Raw genomic sequence first — 15337 nt, forward strand, 5'->3', positions numbered from 1 at the left:
GTCCCAGGGTCACCATAGTGCCCAGCACAGCCCACTGCCCAGCACGCCACACAGACTGGCCGTGGGAGAGCAGTGGACACGGGGAGGCCCGGCCCCCCGCCCTGCCCTCAGGCCTAAGCATGGATGGTGGGCAGACGCTGAGCCCGGCTGGGGGCCCTCTGGTCTGCTGGGGTCCCCAAAGGGACTTTGTGGCAGCAAAGGAAGGGAGTGACATTGAGGACAGCAGGTAGACCTGGGACCCAAGCAGCTTCCCCTCTCCTCCCGGTCAGTGGCGAGCGGCCCTTCAAGGGCCGAATCGGCCAAGGGGGCTACCCCTGTGTCCAGGGGCCCCCGAGGTCCCTGGTCAGGAAGGGACGGGCCTGGGTCCCCGTCAAGGAAAGGAGAGGGAGAGCCTGCACAGGCGCGGAGGTGACACTGACCGCCACTTGCCCTGGGATACATCCCCAGCTCCCTCGCCTGCTGGGCACCCCCGCAGGGCTGCATGCAGGTGGGTTCCCGGGGCGGCGCTAGGCCCGAACCTTTGAACTCTGGCCCCCCTGCAGCTACCCGCTCCCTAGGACCGAACAGTCACCGGCCCTTCTCTGGTGAAAGAGGGGCCACTGACACCTGCCCTCCTCGAGGCTGAAGATCTGGGGCCACTCGTGCGGGGTGCGGAGGGGCTGGGAGTGGGGGTGTGGCTTGAAGCAGGGCCGACCTCTCCATCTGCTGGCCCCGGTTTCCCCGCTGACACAGGACAGCTTGTCCGTGGCGGCTCTCACTCACGTCCTGCCCTGGCTCAACCCTGGAGCCTGGGAACCCCAGCCTCTCCTCTTGCTCATTCTTGCCCCACCCACCCCCACCCTGCCAGGTTCCCCATTCAAGGAGGCCTGGAAACACCCTCTCTTCCTCGCCACCAGCCTCTAGCCGCCCCCTGGCCCCCCGCCCCCGCCCCCGTGCACCCAGGGAGGGGCAGCCCCTGGTACCTGCTCCCGCCCCACCCCCACTCCCAGGGCTGGAACAGGATGCAGCTCAGGCTCTGCACCCCAGCCTTGGCGGAAGGCACAGGACAGACCGGCCGGGCACTGCAGGGGGGCACAGGAGGAGCGGGGAGCCGCGTGTCCCGCCCACCCAGCCGAGCAGCCTTTCGGGCCCCTTGGCCTGTGCTTAGGAGACTCAGCTTCGTAGGGCTCTTTGAACCTTGGCCCCCCCACAGCTGCCTGCTCCCGAGCTCTGCCGTGGTTGGGGTCAGGTCCAGAAAGACAGTGGGGGCCTCCACAGAGGGGTATTAGCGGGAGCACCTACTGTTGCCGGTCTCAGTGTCTCCTTGTGAACCCCCTCATCTCAGCACCCAGCTCCCCGCTAAGCCCAAGGTTGCCAGGGTCAGTGAGTTTTCCAGCAGCCTCACCCGAAGGCTGGAGCCAAACTTCGGTGCCAGCTTTTCATGGGAGAAGGATGGGGGAGGGGACACAGGTGGACACCGGGGTGAGCTCCTTGCAGCGCCCCCTCCAGAACTGAGACCTGTAGGGTCAGCCCCCACTTGATGGATTTCACGTGCATAACAGCCGCCCCACAACTGGGAAGTCCCTCTCACATCTGACCCAAATACCCGACCTACGCTACAGAACAGACCCTGCCCTCTCCCCATCTCCAGGGTGCAGGCTCGCTTAGCGCGGCACCGAGCAGTGCCCGCCCTGCCGGGCGAAGTTTACTTGGCCGAAGAGGCCAGTGGACTCCGAGTTCCAGGGTCAAAGCCCGTTTTGCTCTGTAGCTACAGGTGCAGACCTTTTCAGCTCTGGGCCTGCCTCAGTCTCCCCATTGGCACAATGGGCAGGAAAGGGTCATCCACTAAGTGGGGTCACCGCAGAACCTTCCAGCAGGCCTCTCGTACATGGGGACCCAGACCTCCTGCTCCCAGCCAGCTTGGCCCTGCCCCTCCTGAGGGGGCACCATTTTAATTCATGTTTATTTTTAAATACTCTGTTCTTCACTTTCAAACTGGGGGTGGTGCCGGACACTTCGGCAGAGGCCTTCCCTGGTGGGCAGGATGGAAGGGAGCCTCTGCCCAGCCCCCTTCCCCCGCAGATGCCTGAAATGCCTCTGTTATTGCTCTTCCTTCTGGCCCATGCTTGGCTGAGGATGAAAATTCCATGACTCTGGGCTTCAGGTGGGGGGCAGGGTGGACGGAGGGTGCCTCCCGGGACTCCTAGCTCAGGACTCAGAGCCTGGGGGACCGTGGCTGGCGCTCCCCTGCTGCAGCGCCCCTGCGCTCTGCCCTCAGGTCCAGGAGCACTAGATGCAGGTGAGCAGCACATCCACGGAGGTGGGCACCTCGATCTCCTCGAAGAGCACGCGGCCCCCGGGGGCCCCGGCGCCCCCCGCCTTGGCTGCGGCCCTCAGCAGGCCCTGGGCAAGCTGCAGGAGGCGCTGGTTCCGGTGGCGGCCCAGGCGGCGCAGGGCCAGAATGGCCAGCACGTGGTCACGCCTAGAGTGACACCCCAAGCCCCAGGTGAGGGGAACCCCTGGCTCGGGCTGGAGCCAGGAGTGCACCCACATTCCCTGAGTCCGGTCTGAGAGGGGCTAGCAGGAGCAGTGCTCCCAGGGGGGCCCAGCCAGGTGCAGAGAAGGGGCTGCGGACGGGGAGGCAGCCTCTGCAGGGGTCCAGGAAACGCAGTGGGGGGAGGGGAGGCGGGGCGGGGCACCACCTGAGAGCGCGGTGCGGGGCGCCCCAGACAGGCAGGGAGGAGAAGGGCAGGGGAGGCGGGGGTCCGTGCCCAAGCGCCACCCCCAGGAACATCAGGGAGCAGGGCCACTGGGGGCAGCAGAACCCCTAGGGGCCAGGAGGGGAGCCCCAGAGCACTGGGAGGGGGCCGTCACCCTGAGTCAAAGTCAGACACGACCAGCTAGGAAGGGAATTCTCGGGGGGCAGAGGGGTGGTGGAGCTGTGGGGCTGGGAAGGGGCTTTCTGTGCCCTCCCCCATCCTAGAATCTCCAAGGTCATGGAAAGGTTCTGGCTGGGATTTCCACAAGTTCGATGACTCACCCCTCCTCTCCCCAACACACACCCTGGGAACAAAGCCTCTTCCCTCTTGGCTAGGGCTTCCAGAGAGGGTTTTGCCTGGGAGGTGGGGGCCATGCCTCCCCCGAAACTCCCCGGTGGGGATGTATCTCCACCATCAGACACCCAAAGAGGGGCCAGAGCCTGCTCAGACCCCAGTGGTCCCCCATTCCACCAGGGGACTGAACAAAACCCACAGAGAGTAGGTTAGGAGGAAAGGAAAGCCCCTTTCCCAGGGCCCTCCCTCAGGCTCCTCACTTGTCCACCCACAAGCCCTAGGACCCTTGAGAAGGCACGGAACCCCCCGACCCCAGGGCCCCACACCACTGCCTTGGAACCCGGGGTAACAGGTGGGGGTACAGACCTGATGTCGGGGTAGCTCCGGATGAGCGCCTCCAGGTGCCGCTGGATGTCGTCTTTGTCAGTCTCGCCCAGTATGTCAGCCACGCACGGGATCGCCTGGTCCAGCCACGTGGCTCCCGAGCCCTGGCGGAGGCAGGGGACGCCGTGTGTTGGGGCTGGCCACCTCGCCGGGAGCCCCCTTGGCCCGCAGCAGGACGCAGGGCTCCGAACGCAGACTCGCCGTAGCACGCTAGTCATCACCCTCCTCGAGGCACAGCTCAGTGTCCCCCCGCCTCTGCTCAGATGGGTAAAGTGAGGCGCGGGCCGGAAGTCCTGCCTGGAGGCAGACAGCGCGTGCAGCGCCAGCAGCCCGAGGAGGGGGTGTGCGTGTAGGGAGGAGGTGCCTCAGCGCCAAAGGCTGCAGGTCCAGGCCTCCCACAGCCCCACCCACCAGATGCAGCGGACCCTTGCTCTGTCCCCACTAACCCCACAAAATGTATGCAAATGTATGCAAACGTATGCCAAGTGCCGCCCTGGCCCCGCCCCTCCTGGGCTGGCGGACCGCGGCGGGGGGCGAGGGGGGCTCCTGCTGCAGCTGGGCTGGACTGGGTTGGACTGGGCGGGCCAGAGCCCCGCGGAGGCGGAGGCTAGCGCTGAAGCAGTCTGACGACGCTCCTACCAAGCCCTGGAAGGTGTCGCCAATGGCCTGGCCGTCCTGGCCCATCTTCTGGGAGCTGGTCCTGCGCTCCATGCCCCGGAACCGCTCATGCGGCCTCAGCGCCTGCGCCAGGTACTCGCGGACCACGTAGCGGTGCGCCTCCTGCAGAGTCTCCTGGGCGGTCGGGGTGGCAGGGGCAGGGTCAGGGTCAATGGCCTGGCTTTGGGCACGAACCCACCAGGGCCCTGTCCCTTACAGATACCTGCGCATGAAGTGGGGCCACGTGCTCCAGGTGGTGGGCAAAGGCCACTACCTTGTCCATGAGGGGCTGCAGTACATCTTCCTGTGTCAGCCAGGCTTTGGTGCACAGGACCCTGAAGAGTGGCTGGGGGCGAGGATGAGCGGCGGGAACCCTATAACCATGTTCCCCATCCACTAGGCCCTCCCCTGAGCACCTAGTGCAGGGCTCCTGACGGGCATTTCAGGCCTGGGGACAATCTGTCAACAGGAAGGAACTCTGGGGGTCTGTTTGACCCCCTTCTCTACACAGTGCTCTAGTGACAGCTCTCCTACCACAAATTATGTCACTAGGCCCTTCCCAGGAATCCTGAGTTCCAGGTGCCAGGGTTTTAGTGCGAGCCTCTAGCCAGGCCTTGCTGGGTGAGTTGCCCGGTTTCTGGGACCAGGAAGTGGAGACCGACCGTGTCTGCCCAGCTGGGAACTTGTCTAGGGTCCCTGCCCACCCCCGACACGCCACCCCTGAAGCTGCCCCTGGAGTAAATGAATGTTGGGCCCCCAGACTCCAGGGCATGGGGGCATCTTCTGGGTGTGGGAAGTAGGAAGAGAAGAGTCTGTGCCACTCACCTGCACATCACGCTGAAAACCCTGGAGCAATCGCTTCTGAAAAATGCAGATGGCAGCCACCAGGGGCTCCTCCAGTTCTGCAAAGGCTCCTGAGAACCTGGCCAGAAGACTGGTCCTGGGGAGGGGGCCAGGACAGGTGACAAAGTGGGCAAGTGGGAGCAGGCTGGGGACAAGGCCCGGCATGTGGTCATGCAGGCTAGGTGCCTTATCAACCCCACTCACTTAGACTATAATGGGAAGGCCACACAATGTATATAGTAGTGCTGGGAGTGGAGTCGGTGAGGGGACAGTGCCAAAGCCCCAGGAGCCGATCCGGGAGGGGCAGGTCCACAGGATGGTGGTGGTGGCCCACTGCATGGCAGAGCTCCCCTGGGGCAGCTCTGGGCCAGGCCTCATCCCTCCTGGATAGTGCAGCACAACCGAGCCTGGCGCAGGGGGTCCTTTTTAGAACCTCATGGCTGCCTCCCTGAAGGTGACAATGTCCCCATTCCACTGTTGAGGATATTCAGGGACACAGAAGGGGCTGGGTCAGAAGCTGCCTGCCTACCAAGGGGTGGAGGATGCTCCGTGGGGCTGATTGGATGGGCTTGGCACAGACTAGGGACAAGAGAGTGTTCTCATCCTGGTTTTGCTTTGGATCCAGATAGGCCTGGTGCAGGTTTCAGGTCCAGCACATAGTGGCAGTGTGACTGCGGACAAGTGGCATTTCTTTTCTGAGCCTCACTTTCCCATCTGTACATGGGGACACCATTCGTAGGAAGACACACATCAGGTGGGTAAGCACAGTGCCTGGCACATCACAAATGCTTGCGAAGAGTGGATATGAACAAGGTCCTCTGAGTCCTAGGGAGCAGGTGCCCTGATCTCCACTTGACAGCTAAGGAAAGGCGGCACAGGAAGGGAGGTGACACGTTCAGGCACCCCGCTGGGAGTGCACAGCGGGACGGGGGGTCTGAACCAGGACGCTCAGCGTCAGTGCCCAGAGTGGCTGGGGGACACTGAGGCTTGGCCTGGGTTTGAAGGCGCAGAAGGGGAGCACAGTCGAGCCACTGCCGGCCCTCCGGGGGGCAGAAGGGCCCACCCTAGCCCTGCATCCCTGAAAAGGGGGTGTCCGGAGAGAAAGAACGCTGGCTGGGATGAACGGAGGAAAGAAACAGCCCAAGTTGACCGGAATGGACAGAGCGCGCCGACGGGGGCGCTGGAACCTTTCGGCCTCTGCACAGCCTGGGAACGCCCGCACCCCGTGCAGAGACGGCTCCGCGGGGCAGAGGGAGGACCCCACAGCGGGGACGGCGGCGAGAGAGGGGCATTCCTGGAGGCCTCCCGGGAATCCCGCGCAGCCCGGGCCCGAGTCTGTCCCGCCCGCGCGCACCCGCGGCCGCGCTGGGCGGCGCCCCGAGCAGGAGCCGGAGGGACGCACCGGAGCTCCTGCAGCGCGTTGATGTTGGCGCCCAGGTGCGGCTCGGTCACGGCCTCGGACTCCAGGAAAGCTTTCTCAAACCTGGGGGCGGGGCACGCAGAGCCCGTGAGGAGACCTCGCAGCCGCGCTGTAAGCCCGGGCCCCCCTCCCTTCGGTGCCCCCCTCCCCTCGGGGCCACACCCTGGCCGGGGAGGCGTCCGCACCTGGACACGAAGAGGCCAAGCGCCCGCGCGCAGATCCGCAAGGTGGTGGCCTTCAGCTCCGCGGAGATGGACTCCGCCGCCTTCACGTGCTCTGCCACCAGCTGCGAGTGATGCCACACGCTGAGCCCTCATCTGGGCCCGGGACCCCAAGGCTCTTAGGCCCCCAGCGACGTCTCCAGGCCGCCCCGCTCGGCCTCACGGTCTCGGATCCAGCTTCCAGCGGCCTCAGCGCGGGGGCAACCCTCCCAACTCCCAGACCTGCTGCCACTTGGCAAGCGGTGCCCTGGCGCCCCGGCCTGGCTGTGCAGCCCCGGGCCCCTCGTCCCGTCCCACGGGGGGCTTCAAGCTCCTGTCTAAGGGGGAGGGGAGGTTCGGACTGCATTTTATAGCTTTGGGTGTCTCCACTGCGAGGGGAACCACACGCTGCCTAAGAGCAAGCATAGGGTCCCTCCTCAGCCCCACTCCCTGGCGCACCATGTGGACATCGATGGACAGCGGGGTGTGGTAACGGCCCTGTAGCACCTCGGGGGCCTTGGCGGCTGCCCAGCACCTCTGCTCTAGCCGCAAGATTTCATCGAAGCAGCTCGAGATCTTGGTCTGTGCGGGGTGGGGAAGAGGGCGCTGTGAGCCCCTCCCAGGAAGGAGATCCAGGTGTCCCCTACTTCCCGAGCCCCATGGCACGCCTCGGAGACAAAGGCCACCTAGCCAGGGCAACAGCTGCTGCCAGCACTCTCCAGCGGTCCTGGCCCTGCGCCTCCCTACTGTGGGGCTCGGGGCATGGGGGTGGGGGGGCTCAATCTAGGCCCTGCAGCCGGACCCTGCCCGGGCCTAACCTCTAGGAAGCTGGTGTAGTCGCTCTCCAGCTGGGCCCACACGTCAGGTGCCAGGAGTGGGGGCAGCGGCTCCGTGGGCAGAGTCAGATCCGAGGCACCCAGGAACTTGGGACTGGAAGATAGGGTGGGGGCTGATGAGGTAGCCGCTGTCCCCCTCGCCCCTCTGGCCAGTCTCCAAGCCTAACACCATTGCCACCACCACTGCAGGGTCCCCTCGGTCTCTCATTACACACTCTGCCCCGCATCCCACCCTCCGGGATTCTGTGCCAGCCCCACCTCACCCCCCAAGCTCCTCTCTGCTGGGTTCCCTGGCACTAACAATTCGACTGTATAAGAACAGCTATCCAGATGAACCTCGGCCTGGCTGCCTCGGAAGTGACCTCTACACTCATGGTCGGGGTACACCCAAAACTGAGCTCTAAGCACCCGCGGTTCCACACAGCTCAGGAACCTGCCCACGCCAGGGAAGTCCAGAGAAGGGGCGAGTACCTGCCTGAGTACACACAGCAAATTCAGGTGCCCAGGACTTTAGGCACCCTCCTCCCACACTCTCCGGCCTGTGGGGCTGGGGAGCGCTCAGTGGAGAGGCAATCCACCCCGTCACACGGCGCAGAGCCTGAGTGGACCCGGCCTGTGCTCTGCTCCTAGGTGGCCACCCCAGGGGAGAATGGGTAAAACCCAAGCCGCTGCGAGCCTGCGGTAGTGTCCTGCCTGCAGGGGCGCCCTTTTCTAATCCATTTAAAGGCACCATGTACATTAGCACAGGCCCTCTAACTGGGTTCCCTACCGGGGTAGGACCCTTCCTCTGACGCTTTCCAGTTTCTGGGACCCGAGCACAGGTGGCCTCTTGAGTGTCAATGGCCTCCGGGAATTCTCACGTCCAATCACCAGCCCTCTCCCAGGGAGGAAAGGGAGAAGGATGTTCCCTGAGGTCCTCAGAGCAGGTTTGAAGGCCTGGGGCGGGCAGCGCCAGCCATACTCCCTGCCCTCCACGCTCCCTGGCTGAGACCTCACCTGCCGTAGACGTTGGCGGCCCAGTCCAGCAGGGTGTAGAGCTGCTCGCAGCCGCGGGCGTTGTGCGCGAGCTCCTGGAGGCGCTGGGCCACCGCACCGTGGTAGGCTCGACGGTAAGTCTCCCACGCCGGGAAGCCGGCGGCCGCATAAGCGGGCTGCACCTCCAACTGCACCTTCTGCAGGTCGCGGCGAACCAAGCCGCCAAGCTCGGCCAGAAGTCGGGCAAGGTCCGAGGCACCCTCGCCTACCTCGGAGGCCTCTGGGGCGACCACTTGCTGCACGCGCTCCTGCGCACTCCGCCGCACCGCGTCCTCCCATTGCTGGCGCCAGTGGCGTGGGGTGCGCAGGAAGTCGCCATCGGCAGGGGGCCCCGGGTGGGCCTCCTCTTCGGCGCGCACTACTTGGGCCAGCTCTGCCAGCGCGGCCGGGTCCATGCCGTTAGGGCCCAGCGTCTCACGCACGATGGTGCGGATCTCCGCGCCCAGCCCGTCGTAGTGCAGGCACACGTCCATGGCACGCCGTGCGAAGCCTGTGGGGTCCTGCTCGTAGGTGTGTGAAGCTTTCTCGGCCACTAGCTGCATCTCCAGGTGCTGCAGCTGTTTAAAGGCTGCCAGCAGTTGCCACTCGGTGATGAGATCCGCCACAGATTTGCCTTTTTTCAAGGACAGGCAAAGAGAGGGGCAGTGAGGGGGCCTGCCCCAGGAGGCCTGTAGACCCACATCTGACCCGTCCGGAGCTGCGCTGCCTGGCCCCAGAGTTCAGCTGAAGGCCCGCTCCAGGAGCTACATCCCCAGCTGCTGGGACCTGTCCCCGGAATCACCTTTGAAATGGCAGAACCTCAGGCCCAAGCCTGGCCGACAACAGCAATGTGAATCAGCCCCTGCCTCCCTGCCTCCAGGCCCCGAGCCCCTACCTTCACCTCTGCTCCCATCCCCACCCCAGCTCTGCGGAGCTGGGCCTGGTGACCTCAGGTGCAGTCCTTACTGCTGGTCCATGGGATCAGAGCTCAGGCTGGGCGGGTCACGCAACCCCAGGCCCCTGACCCAGTGTCCAGCTTAAGCAATTTGTGCTGCCCCCTCCTCTGGGCCAGCCCCCAGCCCTAGGAGCCCTCTACCTTCCCCCTGCACATACCCCCTCAGGGCGCAGCTCCTGCGTGTCCTCTCCTGGGCAGCCCCCTGACCTCCCCTCCAGGCAGCCATGGCTCCCATGCAAGCCCTGTGACCCTGTGACCCAAGGGGCCAGGGCCTGTCCAGCACTCTTGTTTGGCCCGGAGCCAGGAAGGCTGTAAGAGGCCAGAGGTCTGGAGCCAGGCAAGTCTGGATTCAAATCCCATCTCTCCACTTCCAGTGGTGAGACTTGAGGCCAGTGCCCTCACCTCTCCGAGCCTCACTTTTCTCCCCTTGTTGAGATGCTGGGAGAATTTGAAATGCACTTGTGCAGGGGCGAGGGCTTGGGGAGCTGGGAGGAGAGCCTACTGGGGGCGCTGGGCTGCGCTATTCCACCCTCTGGCCTCAGGTCCTCATCCATGCTTAGTGTTGTTCGTGCAGCCCACCTGCCTCAGGTTCCAGTTCCTCAGGTCCCACCCTGGTGGGCGACTGCGGGATGACACCATCAATAGCCCCAGCGGCCACCTCGGGGCGGGGGCCTGCTCCTGGCACAGCGGCGGCCCGGCCCTGGTCAGTAGCTGGGCTGTCATCCAGGGTGCGCCGTAAGGACCGGAACAGGAAGCGGGAGCTGCGCCGGAGCAGGCCGGAGTCCTCCTCGGAGGCCCGGCCCGAGGCCCGCTGGCCCACCCTGGAGAAGGCCCGCCGGAAGGTACCCAGGCCTGGCCTCGGGTCCTCACGGTGGGCACTGGGCGCTTCCCCGCTGCTGGCCCGACGCGTGCCTTTCACTGGGGTCTGCGGCTCCACAGGCTCCTTGGGGCTGTGCAGCTCCAGCCCAAGGGTCGCTGTCCGAGGTGTCGGCATCTTGGCGGCAGAAGAGCTGGGAATGAAGAGGAAACTTGGGAGGTGCCAGCCCTGGGGAGCAGAACAGAGACTCGCAAGAGCCCCATGGGGCTGGGGGTGCCCAGCGGCTTGGCCAGGGAAGCTTGCCCCAGGATGTGAGACCCAGGCCATCCAGATGGAGTGTTCCCGGGCAGCTCTCATAGCTAGTGCTGTCTGTGTGCCAGGTAGCAGCCAGTGCTAATGTAGACAGCTACTTCCTCCAGGAAGCCTTCCCTGATGCCACCTTCCAAGAGTCTCCCCCAGGTGCCCGTCTTCACGGGCTCTGTCAGGCTGGATCTTCCATCCAAGTTGGAGAGAGGAGTTGGACATGCAGTTTCTGAGGCCCGGCCCAGCCCACAGCCCACAGTTTCCTGGGTGGACCCAGCAACCACATCCAGGACTTCCTGGACCCTGGGTCCTCAGGCCTAAAATGCCCACCACCACTTGGAGCATTCACTGCTCCCCAGAGCCCTCAGCTCCCTGTCCATTCAGCAGATCAGGCCAAACTGCTTCTGCTCAAAGGGGCGCTCAGAGAGTGCCGTGGGAGGCTACCCCCTCCTGGGGCATCCCAGAGCTGAGGGGCGCAGCCTAGGCATGAGGCCGTCAGCAGAGACCAGCTTATCGCGGGCCCACAGTCCGCCGGGGCGAGGGGCAGGGCAGGCCACGGGTCTATATTTAACCCGGGGCCGGGGCGCCCATTGAAGTTTCTCACCCATCGCGTCTCCCCCACCTCCCCTGCAGTGGCTCCAGCCCTGGTCCCATAGGCAGTAAGGAGGAGGCCCCTGGGGTGTGGGGTGCAGACCAGAGGCTGGCCCTGCCCCACCCTCCAGGCCCCCCAAATTCTGCCCACTTTCCCTTTCAGCCCAGCAAGGCTATGCTGGACTTTTTGGCTGTAGGTTAAGCGAGGGGTGGGAGAGAGGAGAGACTCTTCTCTGACTGCTGGGCAGGAGGTCCCAGCGTGGGCGGGTGTAAGGTTTCACTGTGACCTTGGGGAAACGGGGGCCAAAGGAAAGGCAGGACCTGCTGAAGTCACGACCCAGACGCTGAGCCCCGGCTTGCTCCCAGGTCCCCCCCTCACCATGGGACAAAGGCCAGTCTGCTCAGGCTTTGGTTTGCTTGGGGTGGGCAGGGCCCAGACCTCACCCACCCACCCCCCTCCAGTGAAACTTCTGTCCAGGGGCCAAACATGCAAGGAGGTGGCAGGGGCCTACCTTCCTCTCCCTGAGGCCACCGGGCAGCTGGAAGGAGGCCCTACTGAGGGAGGGCAGGCCCAGGTGATCTATGGGAGCCTTATCAGCCCCACCCCAGCCACAGGTCACCATCAGGGACACTGCCCTGCCTCAGACTGGCCCACACAAGGCAGGGAGCATTGTGACGGGAGTTGGGTGTCCCCGCCACTCCCCACTCCCTGGTGCCCCTGAGCACCCAGCGGTGGCAGGGGTGGTGAGGAAGAGAACCATTCCAGCTGTGCTGTGCGCCCCCCTGTGGTTGGGCCGTCCCCAGGAGGGTGTGGGCAAAGGACAAGATGGCTCCTGCTGTGGGCGGGAAGAGCTCACACTTGGTAAATGCTTATACCTGGCACTCATCACATCCCTATGACAACAAAGTTGCACGGTGCCATTCACACCACTTCATAGGTGAGGGCTCAGGCTCAGAGAGAGGCAGGGCCTTGCCTAAGTCACACAGCTCAGGGGTGGGGAGCCTCTCTACCAACCCAGATCTGTATGGAAGCCTGGGAGCAGAAGCCAGACAGGCTCCCTGCACCCCAGAATTAGCATGTCGGGGTTGCTGTCCAAGGGAACCTTTCTCCAAGCAGAGGGACCCAAGGTGGGGGCAGCTCCCCGATGCCAGGGAACCTAGAGGCAGATCCCGGGGGAAAGAGGAGCAGCTGGTCGCTGGGCGTCATGGGAGGTTGCTTGGGGCTCATGGAGCCTGCTCAGCCACCCTCACCCCAAACCAGAGCTACCGTGAGGGCGGCCAGGGACCCCAGCTGGTCCCTCAGCCCCACTGTGACCTGCTCCTGCAGCTCCCAAGCCATTCTTGACCTTCCCAGAGCACTGCCAGGTCACTCTCCTGCTTTAAGCCTCCTGTGGTCCCCACAAGCCCCAGGCCAAGCCCAAGCCCCCCGCCTGCCTTCGAAGCCCACCATGCAGGCCCAGTGGTCTCCAGCCTCCCTGGGCACCCGCTCAGTCCGCAGCGTGTCCTGCATCCCGGCCCTGCTCAGGCTACTTACTCCCTCTCTCCGCCTGCCCCTCTTTGCTCTCCAAATCAGGCCCGGGTTTCAGGACCCAGGGGTGCCAGTGCCCTCAGCCCTGCCCAAGGAGCCTTGGGGCTGTGCTGCACCTCTGTCTGCTCAGGGCACGGGGACTGTCCCTGTGGTGATGGGGCCCTCCTTACTGGCCTGGAACCACTGACCATCTGCTGCCTCCCTGTCACCCCAGAGCCAGCCTGGAGGAAGAGTAAACCATCAGCTTCGGGGTCATCCCTGCATGGTCTGGCCCGGCCAGGTTCCACGCTGGTGTCCCTCAGGCTGGTCTCTGCTGACTCCACCTGGGCCCCTGCCCCCTACCTGCCTCTCTGTCCCCATTGCCCTGAGTGTCCGGGAGCCCTGGCTGCATCTGGGGCTCAGCCCTAGCTGAGCTTCAAGGCCCAGGAAACCCAGGACCAGCCCCAGTCCTGGTCCCCACACTCCCCGGGACAGGCCAACGCAGCGGCAGAGCCAGCGATGGGGCCAGGACAGCCACCCTAGGATCCTGTCTCCTCGGAGCAAGCAGGTGTGTGTGTGGGGGCTCTTGCCAAAACATAAACTCCCTTGAAACCCTTCCTAAAAATAAGGAAGAAGACAGATATGTTCTTACCATAACTATTCCATGTTTGTCTGTTAACACAAGGCAAATAAATAAGAGATCTAAAGACTGGGAAAGACCTGATAAAACTGTCATTCATAGGTGATGTGATCGTCTGCTTAGAAAATAGCTTTCCTATACCCAAGAAAGGTCTCTTAGAAAAAGGCACTTAGCCCTGGCTGCTGTGGCTCCATAGACTGAGTGCTGGCCTGTGATCAGAAGGGTCGCCGGTTCGATTCCCAGTCAGGGCACAGGCCTGGGTTGCAGGCCAGGTCCCTGTTAGGGATGTGCAAGAGGCAACCAACTGATGTTTCTCTCCCTCTCCTTCTCCCTCCTTTCCTCTCTCTCTGAAAATAAATAATATCTTTAAACAAAAATGAAAAAAAGAAAGGAAGAAAGAAAGGAAGGAAGAAGAAAAGGCACTTAAAAGACTCCCCCTTGCCCTGGCTGGGTGGCTCCGTCGGTTGGAGCATCGTCCCGTGCACCAGAAGATTGGGGGTCCAATTCCTGGTCTGGGCACATGCCTAGGTGTGGGTTCTCTCCCAAGTCAGGTGCATATGGGAGGCAACCAATCGATGTAGCTCTCTCACATCGATGTTTTTTTCTCTCTTTCTCTCTCCCCCTTTCTCTCTCTCTAAAAATCAATAAACACATTCTCTGGTGAGGGTTAAAAAAAAAACTATAGCAATAAAACATAAATGACTGGGACAGCCATCACCTCAGAGCATCACAGACGCCCCCTTAGCTGGGTGTTCAAGGCCCCTCTGGCCTCTCCTCCCACTCACTCAGCACCCCTCACTTCTCAGAAGCACTCAGTTCTCCCCCACACCTTTGCACAGGCTGTTCCCTCTGCCACCAGTGACCTCAGCCCTGCCTTCTCCAGCTGCCAGCTCCTTCAAGGCTCAGCCCAAGCGGCTCCTCCTCCGAGAAGCCTTCCTTGATCAGCTGAGCCCCAAAGTACAGTCAGCACCTCCTGCTCTGAGTCTGGTGTGGCCCTGGGCATACCTTCTCCCACGACTGAGGAAGAGTTACAGGATTTGGGGCATCTGCCCTTTGGCCAGGACCCCCCCCCCCAGGGCAGGGAGCAGGCCTGACCCAGTCTCAGTCAGGGCTAGTGCATGGCAGGGGCCCGAGGAAAACAGATAAGCAACCTAATGTAGCAGGAGTGTAAGCCTGTGGGCGTGTCCCCACTTTCGCGTGTATGGGCTTTGCACATATGCATGTTGGCCCAGGCGGGTCTCCCGGTGTGTGCTCCTGACCTAGAAGGTCTCTGCCTCGAGGGTCTGCGAGTGTTTCTCTCTGTGAGTGTGCGCAGCTGTCTGTTCCTGCACACGCATGTCTTTCTGTCCCTGCCCGTCTGCCTTCTGCATGTGTGTGTCCGCTGCGGTGAGCTGGCACTCTGGCCTGGACTCTGAGCTGAGGCCCTTGGCCCGGAAAGCCACTAGTAGAACTAGAATCGTCCAGAGTCCCTTGAGTCCCCGCCCACTGGCCACGACACCCCTGTGGCCTTCCTGCTCCACCTGCATGGAACATACCTGCTGAGGAGGTAGACACTGGGCCCTGGCGGAACAGGGCCACCAGGACAGGCCAGGAAGCAGGGCCCCCAGAGCCGGCCCAGGCAGTGAGGCCTCTGGAGCAGCCAGAGCGAGGGACCAACAGCTGGGACTTCCCAGCTGCGCCAGTGCCGGCCTAGGCCCACCAGCCCCACCCCCAGCCCCAGCCCCACCCCCCAACCGACCCCATACTTTCACTTTCAGAAACAGTCCCACCCCCTTCCATTCCAGAGGCAATCTCTCCAACCTTTGATTCCTGGCTGCCCAGAGCTCAAGCTGAGGTTCAGGGACCATGGGTGGGGTGGGGTGGGGGCAGCGCAGAGCACAGCACCCAGAGCGGTGCAGTGGACACTGCTGGGGACTGCTGTGACTGCCAGCCCCAGGCCACAGCTGCCGAGCCTGAAAGGACCCCTCCCACCAGGACAGAGGTGCCAGCCTCAGGCCTGCCGGCCAAGCTCATCCTGAGAGTTTCACGGTGGAGGCCCCAGGCGCAGAAGAAAATATTGGACCCCTTAAAAAATAGAGAGACAGGGAAAATAAAAATACATGTTAACCATATTTTTAAATCAATAAAAAATTGCACAT

At 63.3% G+C, this 15337-nt stretch overlaps 1 protein-coding gene across 5 annotated transcripts; it reads right to left on the reverse strand.

The window, feature by feature from the left end:
• Positions 1-2243: 2243 nt before the first annotated feature.
• Positions 2244-14882, reverse strand: EXOC3L4 (exocyst complex component 3 like 4). Of its 5 annotated transcripts, XM_090265583.1 has the most exons (12): positions 14735-14882; positions 9921-10386; positions 8369-9020; positions 7355-7466; positions 6996-7118; positions 6522-6622; positions 6319-6399; positions 4899-5013; positions 4297-4419; positions 4056-4208; positions 3399-3520; positions 2244-2461 (listed from the first exon to the last, which is right to left on the reverse strand). In XM_090265583.1, exons 2-12 carry the CDS (start codon positions 10333-10335, stop codon positions 2269-2271), a joined length of 2190 nt encoding a protein of 729 aa, XP_090121709.1. In that variant the 5' UTR covers positions 10336-10386; positions 14735-14882; the 3' UTR covers positions 2244-2268. The 5 variants fall into 5 exon arrangements, with proteins under 5 accessions (XP_090121709.1, XP_090121707.1, XP_090121705.1 ...); XM_090265581.1 differs by lacking the exon at positions 6319-6399 and having other exon boundaries at positions 9921-10351; XM_090265579.1 differs by lacking the exon at positions 6319-6399.
• Positions 14883-15337: the final 455 nt, after the last annotated feature.

The sequence above is a fragment of the Furipterus horrens genome, unplaced genomic scaffold, assembly GCF_987537825.1.
Source record: "Furipterus horrens unplaced genomic scaffold, mFurHor1.1.pri manual_scaffold_21, whole genome shotgun sequence".
NCBI classification, from domain to species: Eukaryota; Metazoa; Chordata; class Mammalia; order Chiroptera; family Furipteridae; genus Furipterus; species Furipterus horrens.

Bases quoted from the DNA above. Each gene is read 5' to 3' on its own strand.
- EXOC3L4 (XM_090265583.1), bottom strand. From the start codon at position 10,335: ATGCCGACACCTCGGACAGCGACCCTTGGGCTGGAGCTGCACAGCCCC. The intron at 5,014-6,318 runs GTGCGTCCCTCC...CCCCCTCCCCAG, and splicing joins AACGCGCTGCAGGAGCTCCG to GACCAGTCTTCTGGCCAGGT. The intron at 4,420-4,898 runs GTGAGTGGCACA...CCTCGCCCCCAG, and splicing joins GTTTTCAGCGTGATGTGCAG to CCACTCTTCAGGGTCCTGTG.